Below are 17,191 nucleotides of genomic sequence, written 5' to 3' on the forward strand. Positions count from 1 at the left end.
GATCACCTCATCAATCCTCATATCTTAAGTTTGTGTGCATACTACTTTTCTGTGTACATGACATACCTTGTTCACACGATAATTTGAATCATGTAGTGCCTAAGCTAAAAGATATGACAAAAACCAAATACGATATAGCGAGAACACCAAACTCATTCCAAAAATATGAAAAAATACCCTTGAAAATCAATTAAACGCAAAGGAAACAGGAGAGGGAGAAAGATAACAGGTTCATATGGTGATGTATCATCAATTACGTCATTCACGTCATCGGAATGATACTAGACATGTTTCGATATCCACATTAACTATCACTGCATGCATGCTGGCCTTGCTATCTCGTATACACTGCGGATGAGATCGCTTCGGATTTGCAAATCATTTTTTCGTTCATACTACAAATTATCTATCTTTCGGTACTTTCTGCTTATCCCACAATCTTCGATGATTGTCCGCTCGATAATCTAATACCTTCTTGGAGGAGCATTGGTTTCGTCCTTGGAATCGTATGAACTGCAAAAGAAGAAAATATCAGTTTTCTTGCGTCAACTCGATTCATCTACAAATCTACTCACGTATCAATAGGACCAAGCAATAACCTGAGGGAACCATCAAGTCAGCAATCATCTTCTTCTCAAACTTATCATGCATATCACTTACTTCATCAACCACATCTCGGGACTGAGATCCTCGCCGGTTTTTTGCTTCATTTGCTCTTGTTCATACTCATAATCCATAGTTTGATCGATTAATTGACCGATGTTAGGGTTGTCATCGAGGGATGATAAGAATTTTTGAGCTAGCAAATTAGGATCAGAGATTTTAGCATTTCAAGGGGATTAACGTGACTTTCGATTCTGCTCACCTGATTTATCATTACCGACCTGTGAAAGCTGGTAAGAAACAGCATCGGGGCCATCTGCAAGCGGAGTTTACGTTAGTTCTTCCGTGAGGTCACCCGAAAGATGATGATACAACTTACATCGACTTCTTTGGAGTTCGTGATTGGCATTGGTGATGACTTGGATAACTGTTAAGGGGATGTTAGTAACTCATCCTGAGCAACGATCATTTTCTCATGAGAATCACTCACTCTTGTCGGTTGATTCACCGGCGGGAGCACCTGATTTCGAATACGTCAGCTATTGTATCGTATATGAGCGCTTTACACTACTCACCATCAGTAATAGCAATAACAAGCAGAGGTTTTTGCAAAGCGTTGGCTCTAGCTGGGCCAAGAAGAAGTGGTTGAAGGATCTTTTGGTCAAGGGAAGTACCAAGAGGGGTAAGACCTGGAAAAAAAACGGACGTCAATTTTAGTTTTCAGCCATATTTACAGGATGAACGTTTATACATACCACTGAACTTGACTTGTCCAACAAGTTGTAAGGCAGCTTGTTCACTGTTGATGTTGTTGCCTTGAAGCTGAGAGTTAAGGAATCGTACTTGGCTAAGATAGCTATTAGTACGTGTATTGATCCATTTTCCTTTCATATGATGCGACTTACATTCCATCGTGATCGAAAAGAGAACAGGCAAAGGCGATCTTACTCAAGATCCTGTAAAGAGATAGCTATATCAGCATCGGACCAATGCGAACGAATCAAACGTGCCAAGTATGGTAGTATGATTCAAACGTATGTTAGAGAGAACGTCAGACTTACATCTTAAGATCCTCTATTCTCTCTCCATTTTGTTCAAAGGCCATACTTCCTGAATCATCAATAAGGATAACAACATCGAAAAGAGCGATCTTGACTAAATCGGAAGCAAGTTCTACGGGAAGTTTCCAGTTGGAAGAGAGTTGTTGTAAAGCACCGGATTGAACGATTCTTTGAGCAATAGGGTCAAGTGCTTGAGGTGGGTAGAACGCTTCAAGGTGTTGCTAATAGATCGAAATAATGGTAAGGTCAGCTTGAGAAAGGTATTACAGGTCTTAGTACAAACTCCGGATCAGGAAGGCGGGGATTTACTCACATCTCTAACACATTGACTCAATAATTGAGTGATATATTGAGCATTTACACCTCCAGCTCCTGGTGCTCCACCTTGTGGTTGACCATATTGTTGTTGTTGACCGTATGCACCTTGAGCACCAGGTTGTTGACCATATTGTCCAGGTTGCTGACCATACTGACCTTGTTGCTGGCCATATTGACCTTGTTGCTGACCGTATTGACCTTGTTGTTGACCATATTGTCCAGGTTGTTGACCGTATGGCTGTTGACCTGGTCTACCACCTGGTACAGGAGGTGCTCCGTAACCTTGTCCAGGTTGTTGTTGACCGTATTGACTCGCTTGTTGTCCTTGTTGACCGTATTGTTGTCCTTGTTGTTGACCGTATTGACCTGATTGTTGTTGAGCACCACCATATGGATTAGTTTGTTGACCATATTGACCTTGACCTTGAGGTGCACCATATTGACCTTGTCCAGATTGTTGACCGTATTGACTTTGTTGAGGTGCACCATAAGGTGAGCTTTGTGATTGAGCTACACCATATCCACCTTGTGCACCATAAGAAGCTCCCGGAGGTTTATTTGACATTAGACCTGCTGCACCTGCTAAAGCGTTTGCTTGTTGTAATTTAGATGCGAAACCCATTGTTGTTGTTTTTGTTACTATATATATATATATATATATACTTGAGAGAGTAGAATGTTTAAGAGAGAAAAGGAAGTCTAAGCTGTGTGTGTGTTTTGGAATCGTTATAAAGGAAATACCAGCTATGACAATGATGATGACAATGGAAGTGAAAGCGATGGACAGTGCTGATGCTAGATAACATTGAGGCTGTGTATGGGTGTATGGGTGAGTGTATCACTGTATGGTGCCAAGGAATGTTACTCTTTTCCCACGTCATTACCGAATCAGACACGTGTACAACGACCTTGTAACACACGTGATTTTGGAACAGCTTTTCCACGGTCACCCGTTTATACGATTATCCGGATGCGGTAAAATTGTAACTCGCTACGATAGGCGCGAAAGGAAGTGATAGGCGTAACTTGTAATTCATCATGATCGTATCAGCCATACCACTGAACGCCAGCTGATCATGTTTGATCTTCTACCCGATGAGTATCGTGTGAGAATCTGAGGTCACAGATTGATGGTATCAACAGAACTGTCAATGCATAAGCAGTATCAGGAAGAGTCATGTATGGAAAGATTGACCGCATCCACAAAAGAATAATACTATAGTGATGAGGTAAAAACGCCACTCGTCAAGATCTTCCGCTGACCGCTTGCCGTTATCATATTTTCAAAAGATCGTCGTACCTGAAGGTATAATGGGATGGTGTGAGTAACAAGTAAGCTGATTAGTTTGAAGCCGGTAAAAGGTAACGTTACCTACCATATCAATTCGGTTCTTTTGTCAGGGTAACGGTTTCTTCCAAAGTCAGATTTGTCTCAAGAAGCCTTCCAAGTTTACTCTGATTTCAAAGTTCAAATGTTAAATTGTTGCTATTCAAAATAACCATTGCTAGAGAACCTCTTAAAGGGTAAAAAGTGAAAAATAAACGAAAGAGAAAAAGTCAAGAAAAATCGTTACAAGTCTGGGCTGTACTCAAAAGCCGTTCTCGTTCTAGAAGTGGTAAGGTTTATAGAGGCGTCGATCTCCTGGTAGTCATGGCAGAATGAATCTACTTGGAGTTTCCGTGATACAGCAGATAAAGCCAGGTAGTATATTACTCACTTGGTGGTACTGTACTAAGTATGCATCCAACTGTATCAAGTCATGTTTAGTGTTAGTATAGTGTAACGATATTGATAAAGATAAACAATCTGATTTTTATCTTTTCATTCTACTTGTTATCATCAGATCTGATAAATATCTACATGACATACAAAACACTTACTTACTAAACTCATCTTATCAATATGGTATTAAATAAACCTTTACATATTATCTTACTTGGTGGAACGATAACATTGATATTAATTTCACTATGGACTTATCCTTCTTCTTCTTCTTGGTCAACAACAACAACAACGATATTCAGCTCTAGTATACAGGATTTTTCATCTCAACAAACGATTAAAGGTGATTCGATAAACTTACAAAATATATTCGAAGATATAAATTTATCTTTAAATTTACCTTCCAATGAAGAAGGTATACAAAATAGCGATGACGATGAAATTGAAGTTGACAACTTTAGAATAATTGGACAACGTGTATCACAAATAAAATTAGATGATTCAAAAATAATCGATTATCAAACTGGATCTATAATTCAAGGTGTAAATGAAGGTTCAAGTTTTAATTCAGCTGTTTTGAAATTACCAAAAGGTTCAAAATGGGGTTTCTTAGGCGTTGCAAGAGGTCCAACTAGACAGAGAGATTTCATGAAAGTTAATGGACATTCTTCGAGAGAACAGGTTTTGATAGCGTAAGTAAGGTGACTCGCTTAACTCTCCTTCTTTCTCCAGCCAGTGACAATAACGATTCGCTTTTAATCCAATGTGTGAGCGCGATTACAAAACGCAAGGCTGACTTGGCGTTAAATATATTGCATTAGTATGGGATTAAATATAACTTCTCAAGGTCATCTCTTCCCTGTAACTCAAGGTCAAACGTTAGATTTCCAGATGATACCTAGAGAAGGTTGTGCTATCTCTCATTCATGGATTGCAACTTACGGTGCTGAAGATCCTAGATTATTCTGGACAGTAAGTATCTCGACTATCATTAGATTTTTCTCCTTACTCCCTCTCGTATCCTATATATCCATTTATGCCCATCTGTATATCGATGAGTGCAAACCTGTGAATCTGAAACACAACTAATCTTCCTTTTTAGGACGCCGGAACACCCGCACTTACATATGCTCGTGCAGCCTTGGACAAAGATAAATGTAGATCAATAGGTTTTGTTGAAGATCTAAGGTCAATTTTCCCTGATTTACATGACGCTTTGAAAACTGGTGTAGAAGGTGTAGTACCTTATGATGGGTATAAGAGACCTGGTCAAGGTGTAGATTTGGAATTATACTGGGCAAAGAATCAAGGTGCTATAGAGAAGAACGTGAGTCGGATACCTATTTCAGATCGACTTGATCGATGGTTGAGAGAAGAGCGAATCGTTCGAAGTAGACAAGCTGACGATTATATTTTTTCATAGTGGATGCCATTTTATCCAGGATCATTACCTGATGGAAAAACAATTATACCCAATATACATTATAAAGTGAAATCAGCTGTATCGTTAGAACCGATTGGAGAAACGTATAATCGAGCAATTTATCAACAACTTGAATTAGATACCACTTTAAAATCAAACACAAAACAATGTATAGGTAATAAACATTTAAATTCATTTAAAATACATCAAGCTACACCATTATATCGATTAACTTTATGTTCAAGATCTGATTTTTATGAAGGTAATGGGAAATGTTTGATCACGAATGAGAATACAATCAACATTGCTTTATCACATACACAATCATTAACTAGACAATATGGTAGATTTATATCAACATTTAATATTACATACCCATTTAATCCAATTTCAGTTGGACCAAGATTTAAATTAAATGGTTGTGATGAAAATCATATAAATTACGCTTTATCTTTAGTTCCTGTATCAAAATCTGATTTAAATCCAAATGAAGAGTCTTCAAGAGCGAAAAAAGCAAAACAAATTGTTCAACCTGATCATTTCTTTTTAGATGATAATGTTTTGATTACAATGGGTCAAGATGACATTGAAATGACTTCTGTTTTAGCTACAGTGAGAGAACTTTTAGGTGATCAAGAAATGTGTTAGATTATCCTAGACTCATATGTGTACATGTATAGTTAGATAGATAGATATTATTAGATTCGTTTCATCTTTTTTGGTTTTCAATGTTCAGATGAATACTGCATGTATGTTTAAAAGACTTGTATGAGATATCGACACCTATGCTACAAAGAGTATAAACGTTAGAATTAATTGTTGAGAAATGATCTGTAATAAATGCTCATTCCCATGATGTCACATCCTCAAGGTATATGACGTTTCCGACTGATATAGCATAAATAGATATACAGTTTCTATACCATAAATGGTGATATACAGCCAATTATTCTCGTACTTCTACGCTCATATTTAAATTTTGATTGATTCAGTCGAATTGAATAAAAAATGTCAAGAAGAACAACTGACTACGATAGGCCATACCCGCAAGTTAGTATAGGTAAACTTGTTGGTATAGGATTAACAGCTGGAGCTTTGGGTGTTGCTGTGTGAGTGACCACTTTAGACATCACGCTTGGTTTGTTGTATTCATAGGTTCAAGACTAATATGACTTGTCATTTACGATCCCAATTCAAAGCATGACAGCAGGTGAAAAGTTGGAACAAGCGATAACTAAAAGACCCAATTCTGAAGTACCTGGATTGACATTAGCTAGATTGATCGGTAGACCGGATGATGAGAAAAGTAAACTTAACTTGATTATGCATTATGGTCAAGTAAGCTATTTTTTCTTCTTCATCTACATAGTCATTAAATCAATGATTATAGTAGATAGCAGAGATGGGAACAATTCATTAACAAAGTTATATACGTAGGGTGCATTATTAGGTATAGCTAGAGCATATATGAGTACAATAGGAATGAGAGGTCCATTTGTAGATTTCATTTTAACAGGAATGAGATTATCTGTAGATCAAACTTTGGAAAATGTCTTAGATACAGGTGCATTACCTTGGACATGGCCTGTATCAGAACAAGTAATTGATATTTTACATAAAGGTGTTTTTGCTTTCGCAACAGGATATGTAAGTTTTACCATTTTTGATTGTTGCCTTGTACAGCATTTCTCTCTAAACCAGTAATCGAGCTCTACTGACAATTCTTATGTATATACAGATATGCGATGCATGGTTACAATGATTACTTGAATTGTGGTCATAATGTAAAAGATACAAGGTGTGCTGGGAGGATGTATATTATATGGGTCTATTTTCTATTCTATGTTATGTATTGAATACAAAGTAAGCTTAACGCCGGTTTTGTCTATGTCTACGATTATCTCTGTAATGGTCCAAGGTCACTGCAGTCTTGACTATTCTACAAGATCATTGTTCTTCTGTATGATAACAAACCGCCTAGATATCTACGCTGTGTCGCCCTTGAAAGAGTATTCTTTCACGGATTTCCATGGACCACCTAAGTACTCGAATCTATTTAAAATATAATAAGTATGAGCAATTATTCAAATATAACGATTTTTCCCCAATGCGAAAAAGCTTTCTAGAATAATTAATAGTCTTAACTCTCACTTACACTTCGAATCCTACTGCTTTACCTCTATGTTGACCTCTTTGATTATCTGATGAAGAATTCTTCAAATTATCGAAAAATTGATTTAAATCATCTAAACAATCATTTACTTGATTTTCATTTTCAGCTTTATTTAAGATAGTTACATGAGGTTTTTTCATAGTTTGTAAATCTTGATTTGTTAATTTATCTTCATCTCGTTTTATGTTTCTTTTCAATTCTGATAATAAATGTTTATGTAAATTTGATGTTTGAAAACTTGGTTTTTCTCTCATTACTAAATAAACACCTCTATTACCCATTTTTTCAGGTTCACCAAAATATACATCCCATTGATTCGTATTATTACATATTTCATTTAACTTATAATCTAATTCATCATATCTATGTAATGGTATCGCATGAAATAATGTTACATGTGCTTCTAAAAAATTTCGATGTTTTGGAAAATGTTTATAACGTAGATCAGTTAATAATTTATGTGTTGTTTTATCTAGTCGTAATGTCAGAATCAATGGACTTGTTAACTGGCGAGGAGGTGACATTGTTGTATTCGCTGTGAATGAATTCTGATCTGAAAACTGCTACTTGTAATAGGAAACAATCCATCTAAATGATAGTTTTCCAACATTATTGGAATTTTGTACTTTGCATCTTACCATCCCATGAAGAGTTGTTACGGTTATCGATTACATCATAGATCAGTCGCGATTTACTTTATATCTTGGTGATCGACAAGATTATATCTTGATAAGTGGTAAATAACAATTCAATCGGTAAATAGTGAGAGCCATACAACCGATATATAGCATTCACTACCTTCCTGTAAGTTATTTAGACTGAATTAATCAGAAGCTCAATTTACCTTCTTCACTCTATAAACACTACTTATTACTCAACTCATAGATTGGTAGACGGTTCAGTATGTCACATTACAGTCCACATACATCAGCAACTTTCGAAGGATATTATAACCGATTTAGATTACCTTCAGGTTCATCAGTATGTTTAATCATATCATCTGTACCTGGTAAATCAACTAAACCATATATGATAAGTTTTACACATGTAAATAAACAAGGTACAAAAGTATGGCAAAAAGAATATTGGCCATCAAAATGGCAAATATATAAAGCTCAATCTTTATCATCATTCTCTGCGAAAGGAAATGAAGATGATTATATAATAGAATGGGATGATGGTTTATTCAAATTTAAAAATGGACAAGTATCATGGGATTTAAATACACCTGAAATCAATTTTAAAGCAAAACAATTAAATCGTGGTATACCTTGGAATCCATCAGATAATGATTCAACACCAGCTGGCTTATTAGCTAAATTTCCTTTACCTATTCAATGGCATATACATACTGTTGAATCGACAGCCGAATTCAGTTTAGCTATAAACGATAAAGCAAACGAAATTGAATTGTTAAATGAAGATCTAGAGGGAGAAGCTAAAGTACATATTGAAAAAAATTGGGCAGTATCATTTCCAAAATCATATATATGGATGCAAGTCAGAGATTCCGAAAAACAAAAAGGTTTAAGTTTAGCTGGTGGAAGTTTGATTCCAGGTGTTCAAGCTTATTTAATTGGTTATCAAGGATCAAATAAATCGTTTATATCTTTCAAACCACCTACATCAACTTCGATATTCGGCTTATCGTTGGGATTATATCAAAATCAAGTTTCATCAAAAAAAGGTGTAATAGATTTAGATGTTATAGGTTGGTTTAAAAGATTAAAAATTAAAGGTCAATGTGATCCATCGACATATTTTAGTTTCGCTGCTCCTTTAAATACAGGTCATCAACCTGATTATACAGTTCAGAGTTATGCCGCAAATATAACTGTAGAAGTTTATGAAAGAAGTTGGCCTTGGTCAGAATGGGTTCAAGTGGAAAAAGAATCTTTCAAAGAAGGTGGTATGGAATTTGGAGGTGATGCTTATGAGCGACATGAGGAGTAGTGTATGTACTTGCATGTCAAGCTTTCAGATTGGTGACAGTTTTGAACTGACGACATCGGAAACAGCTGAAATCTCGAACACGGACATTGTAGCATATATACATATATCATTAAATTCATGTCTTCAGATTATACCACCCATGTATCAATTCATCTTATCTATTATCCCTCTATTCAAACTCATCTACATGGTATACGAGAATATATTCTCTTTGCCTTTACTACGACGATTTATTTATAACTAATTTACCAATACATCAAGGTGAATATACTAAGGACAATAGGCGAAAGCAGTACTTGAAGCGATACAATCATTGGTAAAGTAGTTAATGGTAAAGCAGGAAGTAAACCACCAGTTGATTTTGTGATTCTATTTGGTGGTATAGAAGCGAATAAAGATCTTGCAGTTACCAACATGATTGGAATTGAATATATCAAAACTAATGAAATACCTTTAATCCAACCACTGACAAATTTGTTTTGATTATTGATATTTAATTTATTAGTTTGAATATAATTAGTGAAATATCTAAATAAACCCAAAGCTAATAAATTGAATAAAACGTATAATCTAGCAGCCCATTTATGTCCTATTCTAACTACGAAAGTAATTTTATTACCTTTTATATCAGCTTCAATATCTTGAATATGCATTATGAATATTCTAGCTTGTTCAAAACAATACATTGCTCCTAATAAAATCCATAATGAACCTAAAGAAAATGTATTTGTATTTGTAAATGAAGTTGGTGGTTTATTGAAAATGTCGGTGATAGATAAAGTTTGTTTAGTAGTTGAAGTATAATATCCTGTCATACCCCATAAAATTGATACAGGATTTAATAATAATGCTGATATTAATTCACCAAATCCATGATAATGTAATCTAATTGGTGGTCCAACATACATTTGTGATAATATTGAACTAACAATTCCAATTTGTAAGGCAAATCCTTTAAATGGTGTTCCACGTTTATTAGCTAATTTTTTTATAGTTGATGTAATAGTAGTTGTGGGAGATACAGAAGAATCATTCGATCTTGACCATAATATCAAAGCAACAACTAAACCTTGCCAGAATATACCTAATAATAAAGCAGTATAAGGTGGAAATGTACCATCATGAATAATTCTAGTCGTATTACCCATAATCTTTTCATTCATTTCTTCTTCTTGTTTCTCTTTTTGTAATTCTTTAGTTTCTTCTGTATATTTTGTTTCTTCACCACTATTACCATTACTATGACCATTTTCCAATTCATTTCGAAGTTTGATTGATTTTTTAATTTGATCAATTTGACCTGGTCTATCTAAATTCCAATCAAAATATTCATTTCCATAATTGATTGAAATATTTGTTGCCCAAGTTATAAATGCACATTGTAATACTATTAACCAATCTATATCTTTTAAACTACTTGATGAACCAGTTTGAGGAAATAATCTAGCAGATAATATACAACCGAATATAGTCCATAATGGTACTTCACTAGCTAATGGTATACGACCTAAAGCGATTAATGCGTTTATTTTACCTAAAAAAGTTAATTGCTGTGGGTCGTACATCTTGAACTGACTACAACAGTACTGATATAGCTTTTTGACGAGTTGAGGAAAGAAATTCCTGAATGGAATAAAAGATAAAATAATAAAAGATGAACGATTGATGGTGATCAGTCAACGTAAACCTTTTTGACTTTTTCAATCGATTGTATCCAAGCAATAATGATGCATGTCATACTTCATTTTCGTCGTGACTTAGATACAGTACTCGTACTCCTATTCATACTTTACACGACTGCACTTGGCAATTATATCTAGACACACACTAAACTCTCCATCGAAATCGGATCGGAATTACAGTATAATTTTAGCATGCAGGAAATTCAAAGAAATTTCGATTCCTACAAAAGATCTGGAATCATATACAGGTTTTAGCGTTCTTTCACGTAAAATAGTTGGACAATTGGATCTTATCGACAATGAAGCGACGTCATTGTAAAACCCTCAAGCATGTGGAAAGTGAAACCCTTAAAATAGAGACATTCCAGTAAACCCAACTGCTTAAACCCTTAATACATCCCGATTGTCTATCCCGATTACCAAGGTCTGCATTCATCAAGCAATAAACAGAGATACCTCAGTTTCATCGGTCAACAACGAGCCGAATTAGAGGAAAAACAATATGCTACCATGTAAAGCGGCAAGTCGGAGAAACTGCTATACCCTTATTACTTCCAATTGCATGGTAATAGGGTTGATAACAATTACAAAATCAGACAATCTAGAGAATTATCTATACGAAGTGCTTCACGTAAATGGAATTTGGAATTGCCCGTATCTTGATAAAACCATACCATAGTGAGAAGCTATACAAGTAGAATCCAATTTGTATCAACATAGTTCAAATCATTACCACTTTCTTTATGCAGCCAAAGCTTACCTTATGGGCATGTTCTGCGTTATCCTTATCACCAATTGGACTTTTAGCATAAGGTAATAATCTGAGAAAACCTTCTCTTTGAGCATGATTGTATGAAGCACATGAAGCTAATAAGATTGGCCATAACCATCCAGCTAGATGACTAATGAATTGGAATAACAAATCAAACTTTAGTCATCAATTCAGAGGTATAGAAAAATCTCGTAACATACCCAAGTTCGATAGCTGCTTCCTGACATAAATCGAAGAAAGCATTCACATGAGTGATTAATTCTAGAGATGTTGTAGAATGACATTGAGCTTCTTGAAGAAGAAAAATCAATATCGCTAAACGCCAGAGTCGCTATAACGATAGAATTATGACTAGCTATCAGCTTCATAACAAGTACAGTCAAGGTTTCATCAATTATCAGATGTTAACAACTTACACCACCATATTGTAATCTTCTTTCATCTTTTCTATTTTCCAATCTAGCTGGCCAAACATGTTCTAATTCCATTCTGGTACTTGCAATTTCAAAATCTAAATTTTCTTTTAGATAATAATCACCCCTTGATCCGCCTTCACTACCTGGTATCATATCTTTCATTATAAATTCTCCGTTGTTATCATCTTGATATTCTAACATATTTCTTTTTGCTACTAAAGCTGTTACTTGAGCAAATATTATACTCATTATACGTGGAATACCAAATATAACTTCAATTGAATCTGGTATAGAATTAGATACTTGCATTTGAGCTGATCTAGATGCTAAAATCCAAGGTTTCTTTTGATTCTTGTCATATGTCAACAACGTTGGTATATTTCCACTTGTTAAGCATGCTAATCAAAGTGAAAAGGTATCTTATCAGCTAAAGTACAAATTCATATGAGCTTCCTTGGGACTTACCATAAACTTCGATCATAGCAGATATTTCAGCATATAAGGAATGCGATAAAGGTTGTCTATTATCAATTTGTCCACCTCTATAACCAGGATTTGGAGTAGTCACACCAATCATCCAACCTGGACCACCTCTTTCAACTGATTTCGATAACATGACTTTTAATTGATCTCTCCATGTTGATGAAGGCGAAGGATCTATGATTTCACACAGTAATAAAGTGAATGCTACAGCACCTAATCTACCTGTTATAACATTATCTTTATTTTCTTTCACACTTTTAACGAAATCTCTATATATCTCTGGTCTTTGTAAATAACTATTATTACTATTATGATTATGAGTAATTTGAGCTGTTGTTGGTGGAGGTGTGTATAATCCAGAAGCAGTAGTATTGTAACTATTTTGAGAAGATGGTAAGACAGCTATAGCACTGCATAATAATCTAGAATGAGGGTCTTCAGATATTGTTGAAAAACTTCGACGTATCAGTGCAGAATGAAATGATAAAACTGATGTAAATCTTGTCAATTTCGATATTGGTAGCTATAAAGGGATCCATGTCATGGTATTAGCTGAGTACTTTCGTGACTGATTTCCGCACGGTCAAATAGCACACACCCTACTGATAAAATCGTCCGCTAATGAAGGTGTTTCAGAGTCGAGCAAAGAACTAAGAATATCAATATTTAGTCAGTTAACAACAGAAATGGAAGTTTGTAAAAATCATAAGACTTACTCCATAGATCTAAGTGATTCCAATTCCACTCTCATACCATCAATCACTCTTCTTTCCTTTAACATCATTTCGTAATCTGGTGGTGGTTTGTAGTTACTTGAATGAGTTGGTATAAATTCGTCTAAAGTTAATCTCGAGCTGGAAGCCATAGACGATGATTTTTGATATGAGGTCTATGTTGTTCAAGGAGGGAACATATACGTATAATGACATTAGTCTCTGGACCAAGTATTCTTTTGGATAAAATCTAGAACAACTCACGTCTGAAGAGGAATATACATTCGATTTCCTATCTATTACGAATTTGGTTTCTTTCTCTTTTATCTTCTCCTCTTCTTCTGGCGATTCATTCTCATACTCGTATTCACATACTCTTAATGGATGTCTGGCACAATTTGTACATTTTGGCTAGAGTGTATAATGATTCATTCATTTTCAATCATATCATAATTAGCTTTCATCAACCGTCTATTGTGATTTTGGATTTTGAGTAGTTTACATCTCAGATTTCTTCAACTTCAGACTCACCCTTTTTTCATCACATTTTACTCTTCTTTTACGACATGTTAAACAACCCATAACTGATCTCACTCTTTTTCTCTTCTGTTTCCCTGTAGCTGTTAATCCATATTGATTCCATGATGAGCTTATAGGTGGACCACCTTCCATCATTTGAATTAGTCAAGATAAAACAATCTACAAATAAGTGTATGAAAAGATTGCTTGTTGAATATGAATCAAAGTTGATATCTGATTACTATTCCTATCTTAACGATGTTGACGAGTATCCTCTAGAAGATTGATCAGATAAGTGTCCGACTTTAGATGGGTCGGAGTATTTGAGGCTGTTATTCTTTTATTCTCCTTGGAATGAAGTTTGATGATCACAAGATTTAACCTAGTGTAACACAGGTAATATTCACAGTATGCTCATTTCGACCGCCCGGAGAGATTATACTCTAGCTGTTCATGAAACAAAAGGTGACTTGTTGTTCTTCCAGGATCACTCACATCCTTGTAAGCTGAAAAGAGAATTGATACTGGTAAACCCATTATTTTGACTGGAAAAAAAGGCGCTCTCGGATATCGATATCTTGAGCGAGTTTTTGGAATATAATTCATGGTTTTTTCGTCATCGCTCATTTCTAACAAAGCCGAATCGGGCCTAAGTACAGTAACATAATGCTAAGGAGGAGAAATTGAGTACTGTAAAATGAATATAACAACGGGGAAAACGCAGTAGAAGAGAGAGAGAACAAGGAATTCAGATAAAAATCAAAAGGTCCATATTATTGCTTTACCGCTTATCGCGTCTGTTTTTCAATTGTTTTGTTATTTCAGGGCTTTTGACTGATCACGAATTGACGCTTTGCATATGAAATAGGCGCTTTGCTTCTTGGCGGTTTAATCTTTATCATTCATTACATGGGAATGCTGACGAATCTGTTCTCCTAAAGCGAACGCAAAGCCAGAAGAAACACGATGGTACATACATACAGTCCGCAGTTGAGGAAAAACGTTTCGGACGAGAATACAAGCGAAGAGTACAGAGTCTTCGTGCACATCATCGGGCGATAGAATAGTTCAGTTTATACACTAGAGAACCCCTTAAACGTCCAATTCCCACCTAGCATCGTACCCACAGGTCTGAGGTTTCTGATTTGATTAGCATCCAGCTGGAATGGATTTGAAGGTAATATAATCAAATCTGCTCTATCTCCTACTTCAATTCTTGATTTACCGTTCTAATGATAATGATGGAATGAATACGCATTAATCAGCTCTTGAAAAAACCTCGCTTTTTTTTCAACTGCGATGTAACTTATTTGAGAACATAGGATTCATAATCAACTCAACTTACCGAAGTTGAACCTTCCCAAGCCGATTTAAGGTCTATAATTTGTTCTTTGCAGAAAGGATTTTCCGAATCATTTTCACTTGATCTTGAAATAGCCACAGCTATAGCATGCCAAGGTTGTAAAGGTGCTATAGGACAATCGCTACCCATTTTAATCGGTATACCTTTATCTATTATAGATTTAAATGGATATGATCTATTTTCTCTACCTGGCCAAAATTTTGAACATAATTCCCTATCATCAATCAAATGACATGGTTGAATTGATGCTATCAAACCTAGCTCTTTAAACAAATCTAAATCATCAAAGTTCAATAATTGTGCATGTTCAATCGTTGATCCTTCTAAAGGTTTTTTACCCTTTTCTTTGATTAATTTGTTGAACGTTTGAAGTGTAAAAGAATTGGCATGATCTCCTATTGCATGTACAGCTAATCGAAACCCATTATCTATACCTCTTTCTAACATTTCATATAAAGTTGAAGCGTCATATGCTAATAAACCAAAATTGTCTGGTGTACCAGGATAATGATCATGACAAAATGCTGTTTGAGAACCTAATGATCCATCCGTAACTATCTTATATGGTCCAACAGCAATTAACCCGTTTGTATTCGGTACTATATCACCTGTTTTATATCCAGACTCGATAGCATTTGTAAGATGTTCAGTATACATTCCACAATGTATACGTAACCAATTTGAACCTTTTGATGACCGCCGCTGCCAAGCTGACATGTTGAAATCCATCTCCAAATCTACCACTTCTGTTACTCCAAGAGCACTATGTATGAAACATTGAGGAGTATCAGCCATCGCGCTCATCAACCGATCACTATCGTCGTGGTAATACTTTAGACTTGAATAACTTACGCTGCTTTTTTAGCTTCTTCATCAATCCATAAATCTAAAGTATCTTGTTTTACATTACTCGTATATTTACCCATATTAAAAGCTTCTTGTTCATAAAAATAACCATCTGATTTTGGTCCATTTGGATCTATATTTGCTAAATTCAATGCGGCTGTGTTGACCACCATTGAATGATAACCATTAAAAAACAAAAATATTGGTCTTTCAGTTGAAATTGAATCTAATGATAACCTATTTAATTTTTCTGAATCTGACCAATTTGCATTTCTCATATTTACACCAACAAAATTAATCTCATATTTGACATCATATTTAGGTAAATTTATAGCATATCTAACAGAATCCAAAACTTCTTTGGCAGATTGACAGTCTTGTAAATTATATCGATGCGATGTTATTGCATTCAAACGGAAATGTGTGTGCCAATCAATTAATGACTAACAATATATATCCCTCTTTTGTCAGCTTACAATACCAAACCTCGCCAAAATATGAAAATTGAGCCATACTAACCGGAGCAACCCATCTCAGATCGTCATCTTCCTTCTTCATATCTATAACAGTTACATCTGTATATCCATTTATCTGAAAGACGCTTTCTCCCGATGGTCTAATTGATTCTACCTTTCCTTCTCTCAATAAGACTGAATACAAGGTATCTTCAGGATAACCTACAAGAGCGACGTTTCCTATCAAGGTTGACTGCTGCTGATTCATCTTTGGTTCGGTTGCTGTATAGGTGATATTACTGAAAAGAGGGCACGAAGAAGATTCTCGCTACTAAGAAACAGCTTTTTGAATCTTTTTGATCAACCCTTTTGATCAGTCTTAAAGAACAAACGAAGTAAGAATAGCATTTACACGGTCCACAAGGAATTTCTACATTTACCGCATTGATCTACTTGTTCTTCTTCTGATACCAAAGTGTGATTGGGGATGTGGAAGAACAATGTTTATTTACAAGTTTAGGGCGCTCCGTCAGCGGACCTGGCTCAACAACTAAAAAGCGCTGAAGATAAGTCTATCTAAAATCATGTTGCCCCATTCATCCAGACTACTATTGATGATTCAAATCGGACATAAGTATTGTCTCGAAAGCCGATATTCTTACAACTACTGTACATCATCATCCGTAAT

At 35.3% G+C, this 17,191-nt stretch overlaps 8 protein-coding genes across 8 annotated transcripts; 3 read left to right on the forward strand and 5 right to left on the reverse strand.

Annotated features, from left to right (window-relative positions):
- Positions 1–464: 464 nt before the first annotated feature.
- On the reverse strand, positions 465–2,604 carry L201_007563 (uncharacterized protein; the record flags this gene model as incomplete). The annotated part of the gene is made up of 11 exons (XM_066223269.1): positions 465–513; positions 576–599; positions 661–799; positions 866–919; positions 983–1,030; positions 1,094–1,123; positions 1,179–1,292; positions 1,359–1,450; positions 1,509–1,559; positions 1,665–1,885; positions 1,978–2,604. 11 exons carry the CDS (start codon positions 2,602–2,604, stop codon positions 465–467), a joined length of 1,449 nt encoding a protein of 482 aa, XP_066079366.1.
- Positions 2,605–3,885: 1,281 nt separating this feature from the next.
- L201_007564 (uncharacterized protein) lies at positions 3,886–5,776 on the forward strand (the record flags this gene model as incomplete). Its single annotated transcript, XM_066223270.1, has 4 exons — positions 3,886–4,397; positions 4,527–4,677; positions 4,808–5,032; positions 5,129–5,776. 4 exons carry the CDS (start codon positions 3,886–3,888, stop codon positions 5,774–5,776), a joined length of 1,536 nt encoding a protein of 511 aa, XP_066079367.1.
- A 360-nt stretch (positions 5,777–6,136) lies between these two features.
- L201_007565 (uncharacterized protein) lies at positions 6,137–6,890 on the forward strand (the record flags this gene model as incomplete). Its single annotated transcript, XM_066223271.1, has 4 exons — positions 6,137–6,237; positions 6,328–6,466; positions 6,566–6,775; positions 6,867–6,890. 4 exons carry the CDS (start codon positions 6,137–6,139, stop codon positions 6,888–6,890), a joined length of 474 nt encoding a protein of 157 aa, XP_066079368.1.
- A 223-nt stretch (positions 6,891–7,113) lies between these two features.
- On the reverse strand, positions 7,114–7,825 carry L201_007566 (uncharacterized protein; the record flags this gene model as incomplete). Its single annotated transcript, XM_066223272.1, has 2 exons — positions 7,114–7,180; positions 7,284–7,825. 2 exons carry the CDS (start codon positions 7,823–7,825, stop codon positions 7,114–7,116), a joined length of 609 nt encoding a protein of 202 aa, XP_066079369.1.
- A 379-nt stretch (positions 7,826–8,204) lies between these two features.
- On the forward strand, positions 8,205–9,254 carry L201_007567 (uncharacterized protein; the record flags this gene model as incomplete). The annotated part of the gene is made up of 1 exon (XM_066223273.1): positions 8,205–9,254. One exon carries the CDS (start codon positions 8,205–8,207, stop codon positions 9,252–9,254), a length of 1,050 nt encoding a protein of 349 aa, XP_066079370.1.
- Positions 9,255–9,499: 245 nt separating this feature from the next.
- On the reverse strand, positions 9,500–10,819 carry L201_007568 (uncharacterized protein; the record flags this gene model as incomplete). Its single annotated transcript, XM_066223274.1, has 1 exon — positions 9,500–10,819. One exon carries the CDS (start codon positions 10,817–10,819, stop codon positions 9,500–9,502), a length of 1,320 nt encoding a protein of 439 aa, XP_066079371.1.
- A 701-nt stretch (positions 10,820–11,520) lies between these two features.
- L201_007569 (uncharacterized protein) lies at positions 11,521–13,995 on the reverse strand (the record flags this gene model as incomplete). The annotated part of the gene is made up of 9 exons (XM_066223275.1): positions 11,521–11,622; positions 11,697–11,838; positions 11,909–12,039; positions 12,125–12,522; positions 12,590–13,130; positions 13,206–13,257; positions 13,324–13,496; positions 13,585–13,731; positions 13,852–13,995. The coding sequence occupies 9 exons, from the start codon at positions 13,993–13,995 to the stop codon at positions 11,521–11,523; spliced, it is 1,830 nt and encodes a 609-aa protein (XP_066079372.1).
- Positions 13,996–14,912: 917 nt separating this feature from the next.
- Positions 14,913–16,771, reverse strand: L201_007570 (uncharacterized protein; the record flags this gene model as incomplete). The annotated part of the gene is made up of 4 exons (XM_066223276.1): positions 14,913–15,068; positions 15,185–15,965; positions 16,055–16,491; positions 16,568–16,771. 4 exons carry the CDS (start codon positions 16,769–16,771, stop codon positions 14,913–14,915), a joined length of 1,578 nt encoding a protein of 525 aa, XP_066079373.1.
- Positions 16,772–17,191: the final 420 nt, after the last annotated feature.

Source organism: Kwoniella dendrophila, chromosome 11, assembly GCF_036810415.1.
Source record: "Kwoniella dendrophila CBS 6074 chromosome 11, complete sequence".
NCBI classification, from domain to species: Eukaryota; Fungi; Basidiomycota; class Tremellomycetes; order Tremellales; family Cryptococcaceae; genus Kwoniella; species Kwoniella dendrophila.